Source organism: Rhodamnia argentea, chromosome 2 (genome assembly GCF_020921035.1).
Source record: "Rhodamnia argentea isolate NSW1041297 chromosome 2, ASM2092103v1, whole genome shotgun sequence".
Classification (NCBI taxonomy): Eukaryota; Viridiplantae; Streptophyta; class Magnoliopsida; order Myrtales; family Myrtaceae; genus Rhodamnia; species Rhodamnia argentea.
The window spans coordinates 4,431,572-4,447,714 of record NC_063151.1 but is presented as its reverse complement, the minus strand read 5'-3'; the positions used below and the strand labels follow the sequence as shown (position 1 = coordinate 4,447,714).

At 41.4% G+C, this 16,143-nt stretch overlaps 3 protein-coding genes across 3 annotated transcripts; 2 read left to right on the top strand and 1 right to left on the bottom strand.

The window, feature by feature from the left end:
- Positions 1-3,818: 3,818 nt before the first annotated feature.
- LOC115748925 (pirin-like protein) lies at positions 3,819-6,366 on the top strand. The gene is made up of 6 exons (XM_030685589.2): positions 3,819-4,090; positions 4,190-4,239; positions 4,364-4,402; positions 4,552-4,580; positions 5,310-5,476; positions 5,635-6,366. The coding sequence occupies exons 1-6, from the start codon at positions 3,975-3,977 to the stop codon at positions 6,122-6,124; spliced, it is 891 nt and encodes a 296-aa protein (XP_030541449.1). The 5' UTR covers positions 3,819-3,974; the 3' UTR covers positions 6,125-6,366.
- Positions 6,367-6,865: 499 nt separating this feature from the next.
- On the top strand, positions 6,866-11,060 carry LOC115748923 (beta-1,2-xylosyltransferase-like). The gene is made up of 3 exons (XM_030685586.2): positions 6,866-7,645; positions 8,337-8,486; positions 9,964-11,060. Exons 1-3 carry the CDS (start codon positions 6,962-6,964, stop codon positions 10,684-10,686), a joined length of 1,557 nt encoding a protein of 518 aa, XP_030541446.1. The 5' UTR covers positions 6,866-6,961; the 3' UTR covers positions 10,687-11,060.
- A 690-nt stretch (positions 11,061-11,750) lies between these two features.
- LOC115748990 (40S ribosomal protein S8) lies at positions 11,751-14,260 on the bottom strand. The gene is made up of 5 exons (XM_030685668.2): positions 14,097-14,260; positions 13,929-14,001; positions 12,953-13,286; positions 12,296-12,465; positions 11,751-12,102 (listed from the first exon to the last, which is right to left on the bottom strand). The coding sequence occupies exons 1-5, from the start codon at positions 14,098-14,100 to the stop codon at positions 12,024-12,026; spliced, it is 660 nt and encodes a 219-aa protein (XP_030541528.1). The 5' UTR covers positions 14,101-14,260; the 3' UTR covers positions 11,751-12,023.
- Positions 14,261-16,143: the final 1,883 nt, after the last annotated feature.

Genomic DNA, 16,143 nt, shown 5'->3' with positions numbered 1-16,143 from the left:
ACGTAACGTCACTAACGGTGCCGCCCAGCCAAATTAAATGAATTAACACGATTACAAAAGATTTATGACTCAATTGACCAAAAAAAAATATAATTTTATGACTGAATTGACATAATTACATTAAGTTTGGAACTTTTTTTATTAGTTTTCCCGAAGGCTTGGGCATCATATACAAAATGCGAATAGTTGTATTTCATTAATCAAAGGGCTGTTTAATCAAAATGCTTTCTTCAATCATAGACGGAGGAAAAGGTCACCTTTCTACCTATTCTAATGAGCAACTTCGGACCTTTTCCGGGATTTCCTTTGACTTAGTCCTCATGGTAATGAATGTCCGTGAGCCGTCCTCGGTTTTCCACCGTCTTTCTTGATTGATTTTCCCAAAAGAATTGCCAGCTTGCAGCACTAAATGAATTTGTATTTGATTGTAGCCTCATGTGCTTATTTATGATTGTACATGTACATTTGCATGCTCTCGCGTTGGCGAAGAAATATAATATTCTTCCGAGCCATGATTCACCACGGATCACATGCAATCAACTGTCACTGAACTTGCTCGGATGAGATTCGTACGATCTAACGGATGTGATTGATCGGTGCATGGCGGACCAAATTTAGCCTTTTCTCTTTTGTGGATGGAAGATTTAGCCTTAGCCTAAGTGTTTCCTAGCAAAGCTCATAATGTCTTTGCTCGTTAGCACACGGCGACGGGGCATATGGCTAAAGATTCGTTTGTCGTGAAAAATTTACCGTCAACTTCCTTTTTTAAAAAAATTTTCAACGTTCGGACCGCTCGGGAAAACAAGTCAATGGTAATTCTTTTTATAGCCAATGTAAGAAATATATATCTAAATTTCAGAAAAATAAACTTTTAGAAAATTATGAATTATTGTCCAAAATACTACTTAACCCCGACGCTCGCATATGAGAGACCTCGTCGGTTGGACTCAGTCTCTCGAGCTCGGGCTGGGGACCCCAACGCCCGGGCTCGAGACGGGATCCAGAGTTGCCCATTTTCTTTTTTTTTTTTCTCTCTAAGGTATGTGTTTTGGTAGTTCTTCTGTGGTGAAATTAATGGGGGGGGACCTAACTCCTAAGGGCGTGACAAGAAAGCAACGCAAAGATGACGTCCTTGAGTGGAGTCCAAAAACCGAAAACAAACAAAAACAAACGAAAAGCGGGCAAATTTCATCGTCCTCCCTTGTCATTCACACGAGAGGAAGAAGTTGGAAAATGGCAAATGTCGTCGGATTTGCTTGCTGGCGACGAAGACGACTAAGACTTAAATTCGAGGCCACGGGACTTTGACCCTCGCGCCGTGACGTGATGGTGATGATTCGATGATGTGGGGGCGAAGCCGCGAGCAGGGGGTGGCCTTCTTTCGTCACGCTCCTCTAGCAGTGACGTCATTGGAATCCCATGTCTCTTGTAACGTTCTATCTTGGGCCTGCCCGGGATTTCGGAGTTTGTGGGACCATCGTTGTCTTTATTAAGACCGTATTTATTTGCGTGGGACCGGCGATTTCAGGACGGATGTAGGTTCCAAATTTGAAATATTAAATTTGAGATTTATTATACATATTCGGAACATGAAACCTACTTTGTCACTACCAATATATCATTTGCTATTTCAATATATTGGCCATAACTTATAGTTAGACATACGAAAAATATGAAATATTAACAAGGAAAAATCTCAGTCATGGATATCGTCAAAAATGAAAACTTGTATTAATAATTTCAAGTCACACACTCACCATCGAATGTCATAAAATACCGTACTAGTGATTTCCCCGTGGTTGATTTGATATCCGTTGTGATTTTAAAAACAATACATTTGGGTTATTGGATCATATGGGTCCTCATTTAGGATCACCACGTTTTGTATTAAGCCATATATATATCGATCTTATAGGAACAAGGCCTGCATAACAAATCCAATTCGATTTTAGTCAATTCAACTTGATTCTGTTGTCAACTGATATATCATACGATTTTGAAAACACTAAATGGTTTGCATTAGATTTATAGATTGTACGATATGATTCCTCGTTAAGGCCGCCAAATTCCAACCGGCTCGATGTTTTGTTGAAATGAAATTAGGCCGCTCCGTCGTAATTCACGTTTCTTGAGTTGGCGGAGGAGGAGGATGACATGCAGCGGACGACGTTCCGATGTCACCATAGGGTGTCTTTATCAGTTTTTTGTTTAACGTGTTCAACTTTGAATCAAATTACGTGGTCGAATAGAGCGGCACTAAAAAAAAAAAAGGGAACTACTAATTCCACGAGGAATACGAGGCTTAGGACTCGTGAGGACGATCGCACGCGACGTCTTGGTCAGTTTGACCAAATATGGAGACAAAAAATAAAAATAAATAAAAATTGCACATGTTATTTAGAATGTCCAATTGGGTATTTCTTTCTATTAAGGAAAAAAATACATGTTTATAGAACATATAAAAAAAAAGATTGGCGCTCCTAGTTTGACGGAATGATGTCAATTCGAAACTCAAATGCTTCTCCCGTATCCTCTCCCTAAAACACTAGTCGAATGAGAATGCTACTCACGAAACGATACGTTCATTCCCTATGCAAGTACGTTTGTGCATGAGAGATTTAGAGGAGGGATTTGAGCCATATTTATAGAGTTTTCAATCGCGAGCCCTCTCATCATTGGCCTAGTTCAACTCGACCCATAGTAGCCTGTCTCATATTAAACTATTAAGAATCTATGTATCGTACCTTATTACAATAACCCCATTAAATGATAAATATCAATTTCAACTACCACAAGTCGACGTTAGGAAAACTCTTACGTAACCATCTCCCGTATATATCGGTAAAATTTTGACCTACCTTTTTGCAAAATCTATTTTTTTTTTTGTTGGAATTCAAAATCTATTCAATAAGTTTGATCTTGTTCAACTCAACTTATCAGTCTAAAACTTGATTTAGCATGATTTGAAGCCCAAGTTCTAATCTAATTCTAGTATCGTAGGATGGTATATCGCGCCTATCTCGCGTACGCGAAGAATAACTAATTTTGTTTCCTCATCACAACTGTCCCCCTAAAATTCGCAGGTGAAAAGATATATTTTGAATTTCAAAAGATTACGACAAAATTCGTATAATATTATGAATTTCATTACTCGTATATTCAAATGCGCTTCAAACATTTCGCATTAGAAAAAAGTCTAATCTTTTGAGTCACAAAATTACGAAAAGTAGTAAAAAACGCGTTTTGCGGGGCTCATGCTTCAGCTTTAATGTACGTGGAAACCCGAATTTTTTTTAAATATTAAAATTATTTTTTGGTAAAAAAATACTAAAATGCTGAAGTTCAGCATATATGTAAATTTTCATAGTCTTTTCCAAAATTATAATAATTTCTGTTATACTCGAACAATCATTTTTCACATATATGGTGGGCCCTACAGTTTTCCCCCCTAAAACGAACCCAAAAAAAATGAACACCCCACGAAACACTTTCAATGCAGGTCCTGGGCCCAAGCCCAACAGCCACCCTGTACGCGACTAGCGAATCATCGATGACGTCCCACTCCCTCGATCAAGTCCGTACGTGGCACTTGAATCGACGGTCCAGATCCAGAGCCCTCGCCCTCCCACAGCCCCCATCACGTCCACGACATGCTGACGCCACTCCGCATGGAATTTAAAAAATCCAAAATCGATCCAGAAGAAAAGTCCCTCGAGAGATCGAACCCGAGCACGTGGGGCCCCACCTGGCAGCCAACGCTTCCCTTTGACCTTCCCTGCTTCAGGAAGGACAACTGTCACTGTTAACGATCTCTCTCTCTCTCTTTTCAATTCCTCCCTATATAAACGCTCGAGTGTCTCCAGCTTTTTCTTCACCCTAAACAAATTCGATACACGATCACGATCACGAACGCAGACACAAACACAAAAACGGAACACTTGCACCGTAAGGTCGAGCCGAATCAGGAGAAGAAGATGACAGACGCACAAGTTTCTTGCGAAATCAGCGAGCCCCGCATGGTGACCAGGAAGTTCTTGGCCAGGCCTCAGCACGAAGGCGTCGGAGCCATTGTCAGGAGAAGCATTGGCCGGTAAGAGAGACGGAACTGATCTTCCGGATCTTCGTTTTCTTCATCTTTCATAACACGAAACCGCAACAGTTTGGCTAAGAGGGTGCGTGGTGTTTCCAGGTTTGAGCTGAGATACTTCGATCCTTTTCTTGCCTTGGATGAATTTTCGGGTGGGTCTCTCTGTTTTCTCTCTGTTCTTTTGTTCATCTGCTGATACCCAATCTCCATGGTAATCAATGCTGGACAAGAACTCCATATTTTCTGCTTATTTTTTTCCTGTTTTGTGGTCTGTAGTGACTGCTCCTGCTGGATTTCCAGACCATCCGCACAGAGGTTTGTGAATTTGTCTGGTTTTTTTTCTCTTCTTGGTAAAATGGGCTTGTGAATTTGCGACTGTTTGAAAAGGAAACAGAGCCGATGCGTGGCTAAGTATAGACATGTCACATGAACTCTGTTTTGATGCTTTTGTTTTCTGCGAACAGGATTCGAGACCGTCACCTACATGCTACAGGTACGAAAGTCTTGTTCAATATCGACGACTCTTGACTCTCCAATAGGTCCGATAAATCTTGTCCTAAGTTGGAAGAAGGCGAGAAAAGTTGATTTGAAAACGGTAAAATGAGGAATGAATCACGTTTGTCAGAAGGAAGCAAGCACTATAAAAATATTTAACGAAAGATCTCACGGAAGAAAATCAACCAGTAAGAATTGACTTCATCAAAACCAGTGACAGCAATAGATGGAAATTCATTATTCATGTCTCTGGGTATGGCCGGCAAGCAACCACTTTAGGTAAGCACGCAAAGGCTGCGCCACGCAAAAGCAAGGTAGTAGCTCTTTCCTTGTCAAAGGTTGACCATATACGCTTTAGCCCAATTGGAGCCACATGAAGTGTCGAGACGACCAAAGAAAAGTTCGCATTTATTTGCTTTGTCTTTTGCACAGCAAGTGCTTGTACTTTGCGCTTCATGTTTAGGGAATTGCACAATCTCCACCGTTCATGATTTGGAGGACCCCCATGGCCATTAGCGTGGGAATTCGGATTCTTTGGTAATGATAGAACATGATGAGATTGAGATGCATCATTCCTCTACTAGTGGTCACTCCAATCAGAAAATGAATTACTCTTTGAAATGGGAATAATTCATTTTGACGCGCGAAAGCTCGTTTAGAATATCATTTTAACCGTTACATTTTAAAAAATGAAGGAATGCTAACCCGAGTGATGTTGTTGTATCAGGGATCCATGACACATGAAGATTTCGAAGGGCAAAAGGGGATAATAGGACCCGGTGATGTACAGTGGATGACCGCGGGAAGAGGGATTGTCCATTCCGAGATGCCTGCAAGTCAGGGAACTCAAAAAGGGTTACAGCTCTGGATCAACCTCTCCTCCAAACAAAAAATGTGAGTTCAGTACTCATCAAAGCTAAATATAGGCAAAATCTCGTCTAAATAGCCAAGCTTCTCAATCATCAAGTCTCACCTTTTAATAACTGATGTGGTTAACATAACAAGTTATTATCAACCGTAGAATGATTCCCGCCTCTGGTTTTCTATGGCAGGATTGAGCCGAAGTACCAAGAAATATCAGGCAAAGACATTGCAGAAGCTACGGAAGATGGTATCAACGTGAGGGTCATAGCAGGAGAGGCTTTAGGAGCCAAATCTCCAATCTACACGAGAACACCCACCATGTACCTGGACTTCACTCTTAAGCCAGGGGCTCACCTTCAACAGCCGATACCCACCTCGTGGAACGCCTTCGTGTACGTCCTCGAGGGGGAGGGCGTCTTCGGGATCCCGCAATCCTCGCCCGTGACTACCCACCACCTCCTCCTCCTCGGCCACGGAGACGGGGTTGAGGCGTGGAACAGATCGACCAAGCCCTTGAGGTTCATCTTGGTCGGAGGCGAGCCGTTGGGCGAGCCCGTGGTGCAGCTCGGGCCATTTGTGATGAACACTCAGGAAGAGATTGACCGGACCATATACGATTTCGATAATTGCATCAATGGGTTTGAGAAGGCAAGGCATTGGAGGAGATCGGACTTTTAGCTAGCTTATGATAAGATACAAGAAATCGAGAATTAATTGGAGCCTTTATTTCGGAGGCATAAGAAAAAAAAATCAAGTTGCTTGCTAAATTTGTATATTGATTCGAAATTTGTGGTTATTCATTTGTCATTTAGAAAATTTGTATCCGTAGCGATTTATTTTATTTTAATTTTGTCGTTGAGATGCTTCTTGATATTGCCTATATGAAGACTATTTATTATCAATTTAATGAGATTTCCTCTGGATTTTGTAAGTAAAAAGATATCAACGGTTATGCACAAGATGCATTATAAGTACATTCATTCACAAAAAAAAACAAAAATTGATGATCAAAGATGCTGATTATATTTTGTATAATTCAGAACTTTGATTATCAAAAGACATTAATTTCATCTGAATTTATTCACTTCAAATAGGTTTATTGCTTCGGCCCAGAATACGCTTAATTCGGATACTCTTAATGGATTGAAGACCATGTCAACGGGTATTCCATCTTGCAAATTACCTCATTTCTGGCGATTTATCATGTATGAAAATACTTTTTTTTTTCTAATAAGAAAATAAATGAAAACTTAGAAATAGAAAAAAAAAATCTGAAATTGGAAAAGAGAAAAAACACATGCAAGGAAGGAATCGCTCTTACCAAAGACGACGACCAAAGTTTTTTAGTCGTCAATAAGTCAACGCAACAGAATTCATTCGCGGCTTATTTTTTGACACTCGGTCGCTATTTCGCTGGTGATGATATCTATTCTATTCAAATGTTTTCCTCCATCGACTGATCGATCCAGCCATCGAATTCACGCGGACTCCACATAAAGAGAGAGCAGAGAAGCCATGACCGGAAGAAGCTACAATCTCCTGAAAGTGGTGGTCGCCCTCTTCGCCATCAACACCCTCTCTCTCTTCCTCTACTTCCGCCCTACCCCGAAGCGAACCCTCGAAGCTTCTTCGTCACAGATCCGCCACGACGATCCGACCGGCGTCATCCCTCAACTCACCGAGCGACGCCGCGACGGCAACTTCGATTCTCTGAAAAGATGGCCGATCCTCCCCTCCTACCTCCCCTGGTCCCAAAACCCTAGCGCCCGGCCCCACTCCTGCGAGGCCTTCTTCGGCAACGGCTTCACCCGCCGCCTCGACCTCCTCTCCGCCGTCGACGGCGGAGGGGGCCGCGGGGGAGGATGGTTCCGGTGCTTCCACAGCGAGACGCTCGAGAGCTCCGTCTGCGAGGGAGGGCAGCTGAGGATGTCGCCCGAGAGGATCAGGATGGCGGTGGGAGGGGAGAGGCTGGAGGACGTGTTGGGGAGGAGTGAGGAGGAGGAGATGCCGGTGTTCGAGGACGGCGCGTTCCAGATCTCCGAGGGAGGGGGTGGCGGCGAGTTGGTGTTCAGGAGAGGGAAGAGTCTCGTGAGCGATGAGTTCTTGGATAATTATGTGGACCAGGGTAAGCGGCATCCGATTCGTAGTTTGATCGGGTCGATTCGTGTCGTCAAACCAGGAGAGCTGCAGTGCGATCAGGTTATGCTTTTGATCGATCTGTTTGTCCTCGTCTCTGTTCTGCTTGTGTCAGTTACAATCCAATTTATGGAATCTGGAATTTTACTGGTGGTTATGGGGATCCGGCATTACGCTTTTGTAGGGTTATACGGCAGAGTAGGATGTGATGATGATCGATGGTTATGAAGCTCCAAAATTATGTCCTTTTGTCAGGGGAGCGCAATACAATTGCTATGCATTTTTCAGATGTGAAATCAATTGAATGCTATTACAGTTACTGGTTCAGTGATAATGAAAAGCTGAATATGCTAACAACAATTGATTAATTATCTCCTAGATTCTGGGAAAGATGGGAACCGTATAGGTTGGAAAGATCTAGATTTTAGGTAAATTCAGTTGGACAGATTGTTTTTTTGTGGTAGCTCTTTCCTTTAACAATTGACTATGGCTGCGCAGAACCAGTGGTTGTTGTGAAGCTGGAAATTCTGGCTAACTGAAATGGCAAACGGCTGATTATGTATCCCCTAGATTCTGGGAAAGATGAGAACAAAAGTTTTGAGGATCTAGTGTCTAGACTAATCTGGTTGGACAGGTGGTTTTTTCCTGTTAGCCGTCTATCTATCATTTTGTGTGGACTGTTTCTACTTTTCTCTATGTCTTCTCAGCTCTACATTTATTTTATCTCTCTCTAACATTATGTCTCTTGATGCAGTGGATCGAGGAGCCAACACTTCTTATCACTCGCTTTGAATATGCAAACTTATTTCACACGGTTACTGATTGGTACAACGCATATGTTTCCTCTAGGGTCACTGAATTACCATATCGGCCTCATGTTATCTTTGTAGACGGCCATTGCACGGTATGAGATGGATGCTGTGGTCTCCAAATTCATGTTCCAGTGCTTATGATTTCTGCATGTGTGGAATAATCTTGGGGGAGTCTGAAAATCATTTGTTCTCTTCCTGTTTATGGGGTAATGGGTGCATATTACACGTTTTTAGGTGGTACCACATATTTTAGATAAAGTGGAAATTGGATCTATATGTGGTTTCATGCTTGGCATGACTAAAAAGGGTTTGGCTGTAACAACATGGAGTAGCCTGAAACACAGAAAATTAGCTTCAGTATAAGTGGAAAGAACCTTGTTCTCTCTGTTTAGAAATTGTAGCGGGATGAGAGTAACGTATTTTAGGCTCATGTTTCTTTCAACAATTAGTTTTTGATATAGGATATAGATCGAACAAAGTTACCAAAATTATCTTCAGTCAAATATCTGTAGTAGCCTTTGAGTATAGAGAGGATAATTAATTATCAAGGAAACTCAATCTTTCTTATCATCATTTTTCTTTTATGGTGAATTTAACATTTGTATCCCCTTTTGAGGAGTATGCTTGATATGCATTTTGTGCGAGTTCTTTGATAGTTTGAACTTTTGGCAAAGTGGGTATTTAACATGGCCTAAGTGCTCCAATCGTGATTTCATATTGTATCGCTTTGTTTGGTCAATTGTGCTCCTATTTTCGGCTATTGTGCTTATCCTCATCAATGTGGTTATATCCACCTACTGGGTAAAGTGTAGCTGACAATGGGGGAAATGTTAAGGATTATGCTTACAGAACTGTGTGTATCGTTCCTAACACTTAAGCTTTTGTAAAAGCAAACAATTGGGTAACACAAAACGAGTAGAAGCAGGAACTATGTTGATTCTGTCTTGTGCCTTAACAAACCTATGGGAGTCTGTGCCATGAGGATTTAAAAACCTTTAGGTTTCCTTAACATTAACAAGAAAAGGTTTTCTGATAGGCTAATTTCAAGTGTTATTTCTGAAAAATGCCTCGACTCCTTGAGAATATTCAGCACCTTGATAATATACCAATGGATTTTTTGCACCTTCTTGTGCTAGAGTATTATCTTGATCTCGTAATTTTTGCTAAATGATGAGATTCTCATAAGTTTTTCCCCGGATTCTTTTTTGTTTTCTTTCACTAATTTGCCAAAACATTTGTTTATGATCACATCAACACATTTGTGGTAATAGTAAAGGGCCTAGCTATATGGATCCTTTCTTTGCCATTACAAAGCAAATTTATGTTTTGAATGTTCTCAAGGGCCTAGATGGCAGTTTTTGGTTTGATATCTTATGTTAAGGCCACTTTCTAGCTTCTTCAGAGCTTCGTCATTAAGTGGAGTCACACATAGCGACGTTTTTAAGTAATTCCGGTGACTTTGCATGTCTGCAACTGTGTTTCCACTGAGTTTGTTCCACGTTCAGAATTGCACGGTATGAACATGCTCAACTCTTTCTCACTGTATGTAACTTCTATAAATATTTTCAGTCGCCCATGGAAGAAATGTGGCAGGCGCTGTTTTCAAGTGTTGCATATGCTAAAAGTTTTCACGGGTCAGTTTGCTTCCGTCGTGCCGTTATGTCGCCTTTGGGATATGAGAATGCCATGTTCAAGGGACTCAGTCAGCCTATAAACTGCCAGGGGACATCTGCACAAGATTTATGGCGGAATCCCGATGACCACAAGACTGCTCGACTTTCTGAGTTCGGAGAGATGATTAGATCAGCTTTTGGTTTCTCAGTGAACAGACATCATCCTGAAAAGGCAGTCTCTGGTCATAATGTGCTATTTGTTCGTCGTGAAAACTATTTAGCCCACCCTCGACACAGTGGCAAACCCGAGTCAAGGCTTAGCAATGAGCAAGAAGTCTTTGATTCTTTGAAGAGCTGGGCCTCCAACCATATAAAATGCAAAGTAAATCTTGTGAATGGTTTGTTTGCACACATGCTCATGAAGGACCAAGTGCAAGCCATTCAAGATGCCTCAGTTATTATCGGAGCTCACGGCGCAGGTCTAACTCACATTGTGTCGGCAACGCCCAAAACAGTAATTCTTGAGATCATTAGCAGCCAATACAGGCGTCCTCATTTTGCCCTAATTTCAAAGTGGAAGGGCTTGGAGTACCATGCCATCAATCTCGTGGGATCACATGCTGACCCGCCTGTGGTCATTAATGAGCTTAGTAGCATATTGAAAAGCCTAGGATGCTGAAATTTCAAGGTTTTTGATGCGACTAAAAGGATCTCACCTTGGAGGGGAGAGTGCCTTTCCCCTTGTGCGGCTGTTGCTGCTGTTCATAGAAGAGGTAAATTGTTTTCCCATACGGAAAAAAATGGTTACAGTAATTTAACTTTCCATCTTAAAGAAAGGAGGGGAATCAAAGAAGCAGCTTAGCTCAAAGGCGGGTGGGGCTTGCTTTGATCCAGCCAGGGTTGAAGAGATTTACTTGACCACCGGATGAAAGCGGGGGTGGTTGTAGTGAAAAAGATATGTTATTTAACTTTATTCTTTCAGATAGATAGTTCTTGTGTTCCTCTTTGTTGCTAACTAGGCTCTTCTTTGTAATTCACGTATGTCGTTGAGCAGGGTACACACTTCTTGAGCAGGATTATACAGTCAGATGAATTATCTGAATCAAGTTCGTTCTTTTTTCATCTTTGCTCGTGAGGGCATGATCGCGCAGTTTCAGAGCTATGCATGTTGACAGTTCTACTGCAAGTTAGGATTTTGGTTTTCACTTGAGAAATTCATAATTGCAATCGTTAACCTTAGATGCGCTGTCCAGTGTCCAGTGCCGATACATATAGGTGCGATTCTGCCATTTTTCTCTTCGTACATTGTTGACCTGATGCTGAGTGTTCTCAACATTCATGTACAATTTAGATCAGATCCCGTAGAACGGTGAAGGGAAGAAATCTGACTTCCAGAACCGTCTCTGTCTGACACGAGATGAGATCCTCTTTCTTGTTGAATTTCTCATCAAAATCTAAAAATACATCATTCAGCGTTGTAAGAAGTTTCAACATTGCAAATGATCTTAGGTATTACAAGAACATCCAAAAGTGCAAACGATCTTAACTATCAATATACAGATAGATAGATTTTTAAGTACATCGCAAGCTTCGATTTTACTAGAAAGCTTCACATCCATTACGGGGAATTAAAAAAGCAAGCACTGCCGCCGGCAATCAGGCAGGGAAAACATCGGGTTGGTCCCAGGAGCATAAACTGTGGAAATTAAGAGGTCCACTTGAAGCAGACTTGAATCAGAAAAGCAACAGGCAAACCTTAACTCTACTGCTCACACTAGCAACACGCGTGAAAGAAGTTGACCAGAGTCATAATTTAGAAGCATAAGATCCAAACCACCGCTGATTAAAAAAGAAAGATGACTTGATCAAGACAAATACACTAATAACTGTTCCATGTCAAGGGAATAACAAGATAACTTCAATTTGACGCAAACACTTGGATATAAACTAAAACTAAGTTCAGGGTAATAAAAGGACATGGAAGATTTAGGTCATCTGTATTGCAGAAACAAAAGTTTATGCAGCAGCTCCCTTGCCCTTCTTCCTCTGGATCTTCTTCATGTAGAATTCCAGTTCCTTACCCTCCAAGATATATCTGCCCAGACGAAAACTACATGAGACCCAGCAATTTCAAGAAACTCCTAAAGATTCAATCATAAATCCAATTGAACAGAAAGGACTAGGTACTGAGACGCATTAGCTTTTGGGTTAACAATCACTTCAAAGAAAGTGAAACTATGGTCTCCAATCTTCATAAGGAATAAAAAGAAGCCACTGCGGACACTTACCCATCAGCACGGCCACACTGACCCGGTCGGGATGAGATGCATGCTAACAAACGGCCACTTCCAAATTGCTCCTCGATATGTTGGTCAAGCTTGCGTTCCTTCTGGCGTTTCTCAAGCTTTCTCAACACGTGGCTGCTCTTCTTCACCTCCTCAGCAGGAGCTTCAGCCTCCTATGACCCAGTAAAATGGAAAAAAGTTTAACAAAGGAAGATCCGCTTCCAGAAGGCAATGACATCATCGAATTGCTCCATTTTACACTAAAAGATTCGAGTTTACTTCCTATGCTAAATTGACAAAATGGGCAACAAGCAGAAGTCTTTTAAGCATTCAAACACAAGTTTCTGTTTAACAATTCCACGTGATGTTTTTGGCTGTCTTAACTGTCTAATTTAAAAAAATGCTATTATAGCCAACGAATGCATGGAATTTAAGCCTACCACATATTTCACTCGTAGTTTACATAGTAAAGGTCGTTGTGCATGCGTCTTTCGTAAATTATTTTTTGGAACATCGATATGAAGTAAACACAGGAAATTCAGGAAAAGCTATAACAATTCATTTAGCAACTTGTTAGTGCAGACACCTGTTTAATGGAAACCATGATAACAATTTCACAAGAGAATCTATAACATAGAGAGAGCAAGTGAAATTCCTCACCTCCCCTTCTTTCTTGGCAGAAGCTTGAGTTTTCTTCTTGCGGCCAATATCAACACCATAGTGCTGGAGATACCACTGCTTGAATGGTGCCGCATCAACCTGGATTATCGCACTCTTCACCAGAGTCTGGGTACGGACCAGCTCATTGTTGGACGCATTGTACACCACATCAAGAATTCTAGTCTTCCTGGTCACAGCCTCACTTCCCCACGAGTAATTTCCGGTGTCGAGCCTCAAAGCACGCCACTTCACATTACCACCCCTAACTCTAATCCTCCTCACAGTCTTGTTGCTCGACAGCTTAGTATTGGCAGGCTGCCTTCCAAGCTCATACCTACAGGCAAAAGCCATTTTTAAAACTTACGTACATCTAACATTGGACCAATCTGGATTGAAAAGTATTTTGATGTCCCAATTAATATTTAGTCAATTCGAGCAATGATACAACTTCTGAAGGGGCAAAAAAAGAAAAGTCCATCCTTGCTCATCGGCCAAATGTCGCTTAACAACACTCAAAAAAGTTGAATCAGTTCCGACACCCTCGTCTAAATGACCTCCATTGAATAGAATCAAAACAAATTATATCAAATTCCACACAATCTAACCAAAGGATCCAATCTGGCCATATAAATAAAACCATGGCTACTTCGCAGATAATGGGGATCCAGAGGGAACCATAGCTAAAAGCAGGAAAATCGAACCCGACCCAGCAATCATACACACCAGAGCATTTCCTAACCGGTCCCAGTAACAGATACTATACACTGCATCAAACTTCATCTTCCTCAGACCGTCCCCCACAGCAACACATTCTATTGCCATACAATCTATAAGCTTAATCCTTGACATCATCTCAAGATCAAAACAACCCCACATCTCCGCATAATCATCAGCATCCAAAGAAAAAAACAAGCACGTAACTTCGCACACTAAATTCGTTGCATAAAAGATGAAAAAATGAAGTAAAGATCGTTACTTTCTCTTCTTCCTCCAAGCCTTCTTCTTGCCTCCAGTGGCGCGCCTCTTGTGCATCGAATCACGAGAGATACCTGCCAAGAGAACACCGAATCTCCCATTATAAACAGAAGGGGATAACAAACCTCGCGGCGCGCAAGGATTTTGCACAGGAGGAGATTAGAATTACCCATGATTGCAGGTCGCAAGCCCTAAAGAGGTCTCTGGTCTTGCACAGTCCCAAACGCCTGCGGGAGCAGCTGGGGTATGTGTGTGGAGGGACTAGAAGAGAGAGACGACTCGGTTGAGGCGGGCTTCGCTTTTACGCAGAAACCCTAGCTCACGAAGTTACGATAGAGCCCTCGACCTCACTGTTGGCCCCGCACGGGCAAAGATGTCAATTGAATCATCCAGGCCCGCTTCATGTTACGCTCGCAAAATTGGGCCGCTTTGCTACTTAGGCCCATATAAGCCCAACCTGATTAAGTGAGACTTGACAGACCAATATCAAATGAACCTTCAAGGAAAAATAAGCCCATGCTGATGGACGGGAGTGTAATCTTAATGGCATATTTCATTCCATAAAAACTGGATCAGGCATTTACTACCCCTTTTGATTAATTACCTTCAAGTAAAAAAGGCCCATGCTGATTTGATTTGGTACGTATATTATATGCTGGATGCTGGCTTTGAAGTATTTAGTTTTGCTTTAATATGCACAGTGGATACTTGATCCGCTTAGAAGTAATATGTATTACTCAATGAGCTATAATTGCTTATTCCATTCATTCCAAATCTTTTTTTGATTCTTAAGCTAGCGGTAAATAGAATGAGAGCGATAGGAAACTTTTGCAGTTGAATTTCGTTCTAAATTGAGATAGACATATATGTCTAATAATGGCTACTAGGTTCAGTTCAGTTGGAAATATGTGTGTGTGTGTATGTGAGCGTGTGTGTATAAGTACAAAAACTTTGATCTTTCAACCATCTTAATGTCTTGTCGGATACACATGCATGGCCATGTATTTTGATAACATGTTAATGTTTGTTATGTTTGAGGCCGTGTCCTTCGGATAAAATGATGATCTCGCCATTTCTCCTATATTTGCGGGAGTTGAGGGTGACATTTGTTGGTAACATATCTTAGGTTATGATATTTTCTAGATTAGATTTCATGAGACTTGTTATAAATGTTGCGAGGTTATATGCTAGTTTATAACGGGTTAGTCTTTTACTAGATACTAAGGTGCATGTTTCATTGACACTCCTAAATTAACTTGCTCGATATATTGTCCGTTTTGCCATCACATATCTAATCTTACGGTTTTGTCTTTTGATGTACAGCTGGACACTTTCCTAATGGGTCACCTATCCCGGTAGTGTTCTCACCTAAGCATGTTTAATATTGAAGATTTAATGTTAAGCATTGCCCTTGCATCAAAATATACATCTTGTGAGTTAATTCCAATTTCATATAAATGTACATTTCAGGAACGATCTCCTCATGTTCAATGCACAATTTGGTTCATTAGTGCCCCTTTCGCCATCCTAAAAGCATGTTGAGATCCGTTCCTTGTTCGACCCTTTGGCCCCATTAACACCGCTCGCCCTCGTCGAACCGGGTCATTACATGCTCATTAGTTTCTGTGAGATACATCTCCGAACTACACCCCTAATGGAAGGTAATGCTCTTATACAATATTGTGACATCTCTAAATTAACTCATTTGAGGTATTGTTCAATTTGACATGCTCTCATGTTGAGTCTCGTAGTTTTGTCATTTGACATACTTGTGGGCCCTTTCCTAACATAACACCCATCTTAGTGATGCTATTATCTAAGTACTCTTAACATTAGAGCTCCAATGTTAAGCATTGTCCTTAAGTCAAAAGGCACCTCTCGTGAGTTAATTCAAGTTTGACATATCTATCTCGCGAATACTCTCTCCTTGTTCATTGTACAAATTAGTTTACTCCCGCCCTATTTGCCATCCTAGAAACCCGCCGCCGCTCCTTGTTAATGCCCTCCGACCTTGTTAGACAATCATTCGCTCAGGCCGAGATAGAGGTCACGTCCTACAAATCGTTTCGATCTAGCGGACGATGGGGAACTCGATAAAAGGGGTCTCATAGGAGGGCCATAGCGAATCTCGAGTCAGCAATTGAATAACCCCAAGCGAAAATATACTTAGATTCTTGGTCAAACTATACTCTAGAGATATTTGTACCTCGTTATGT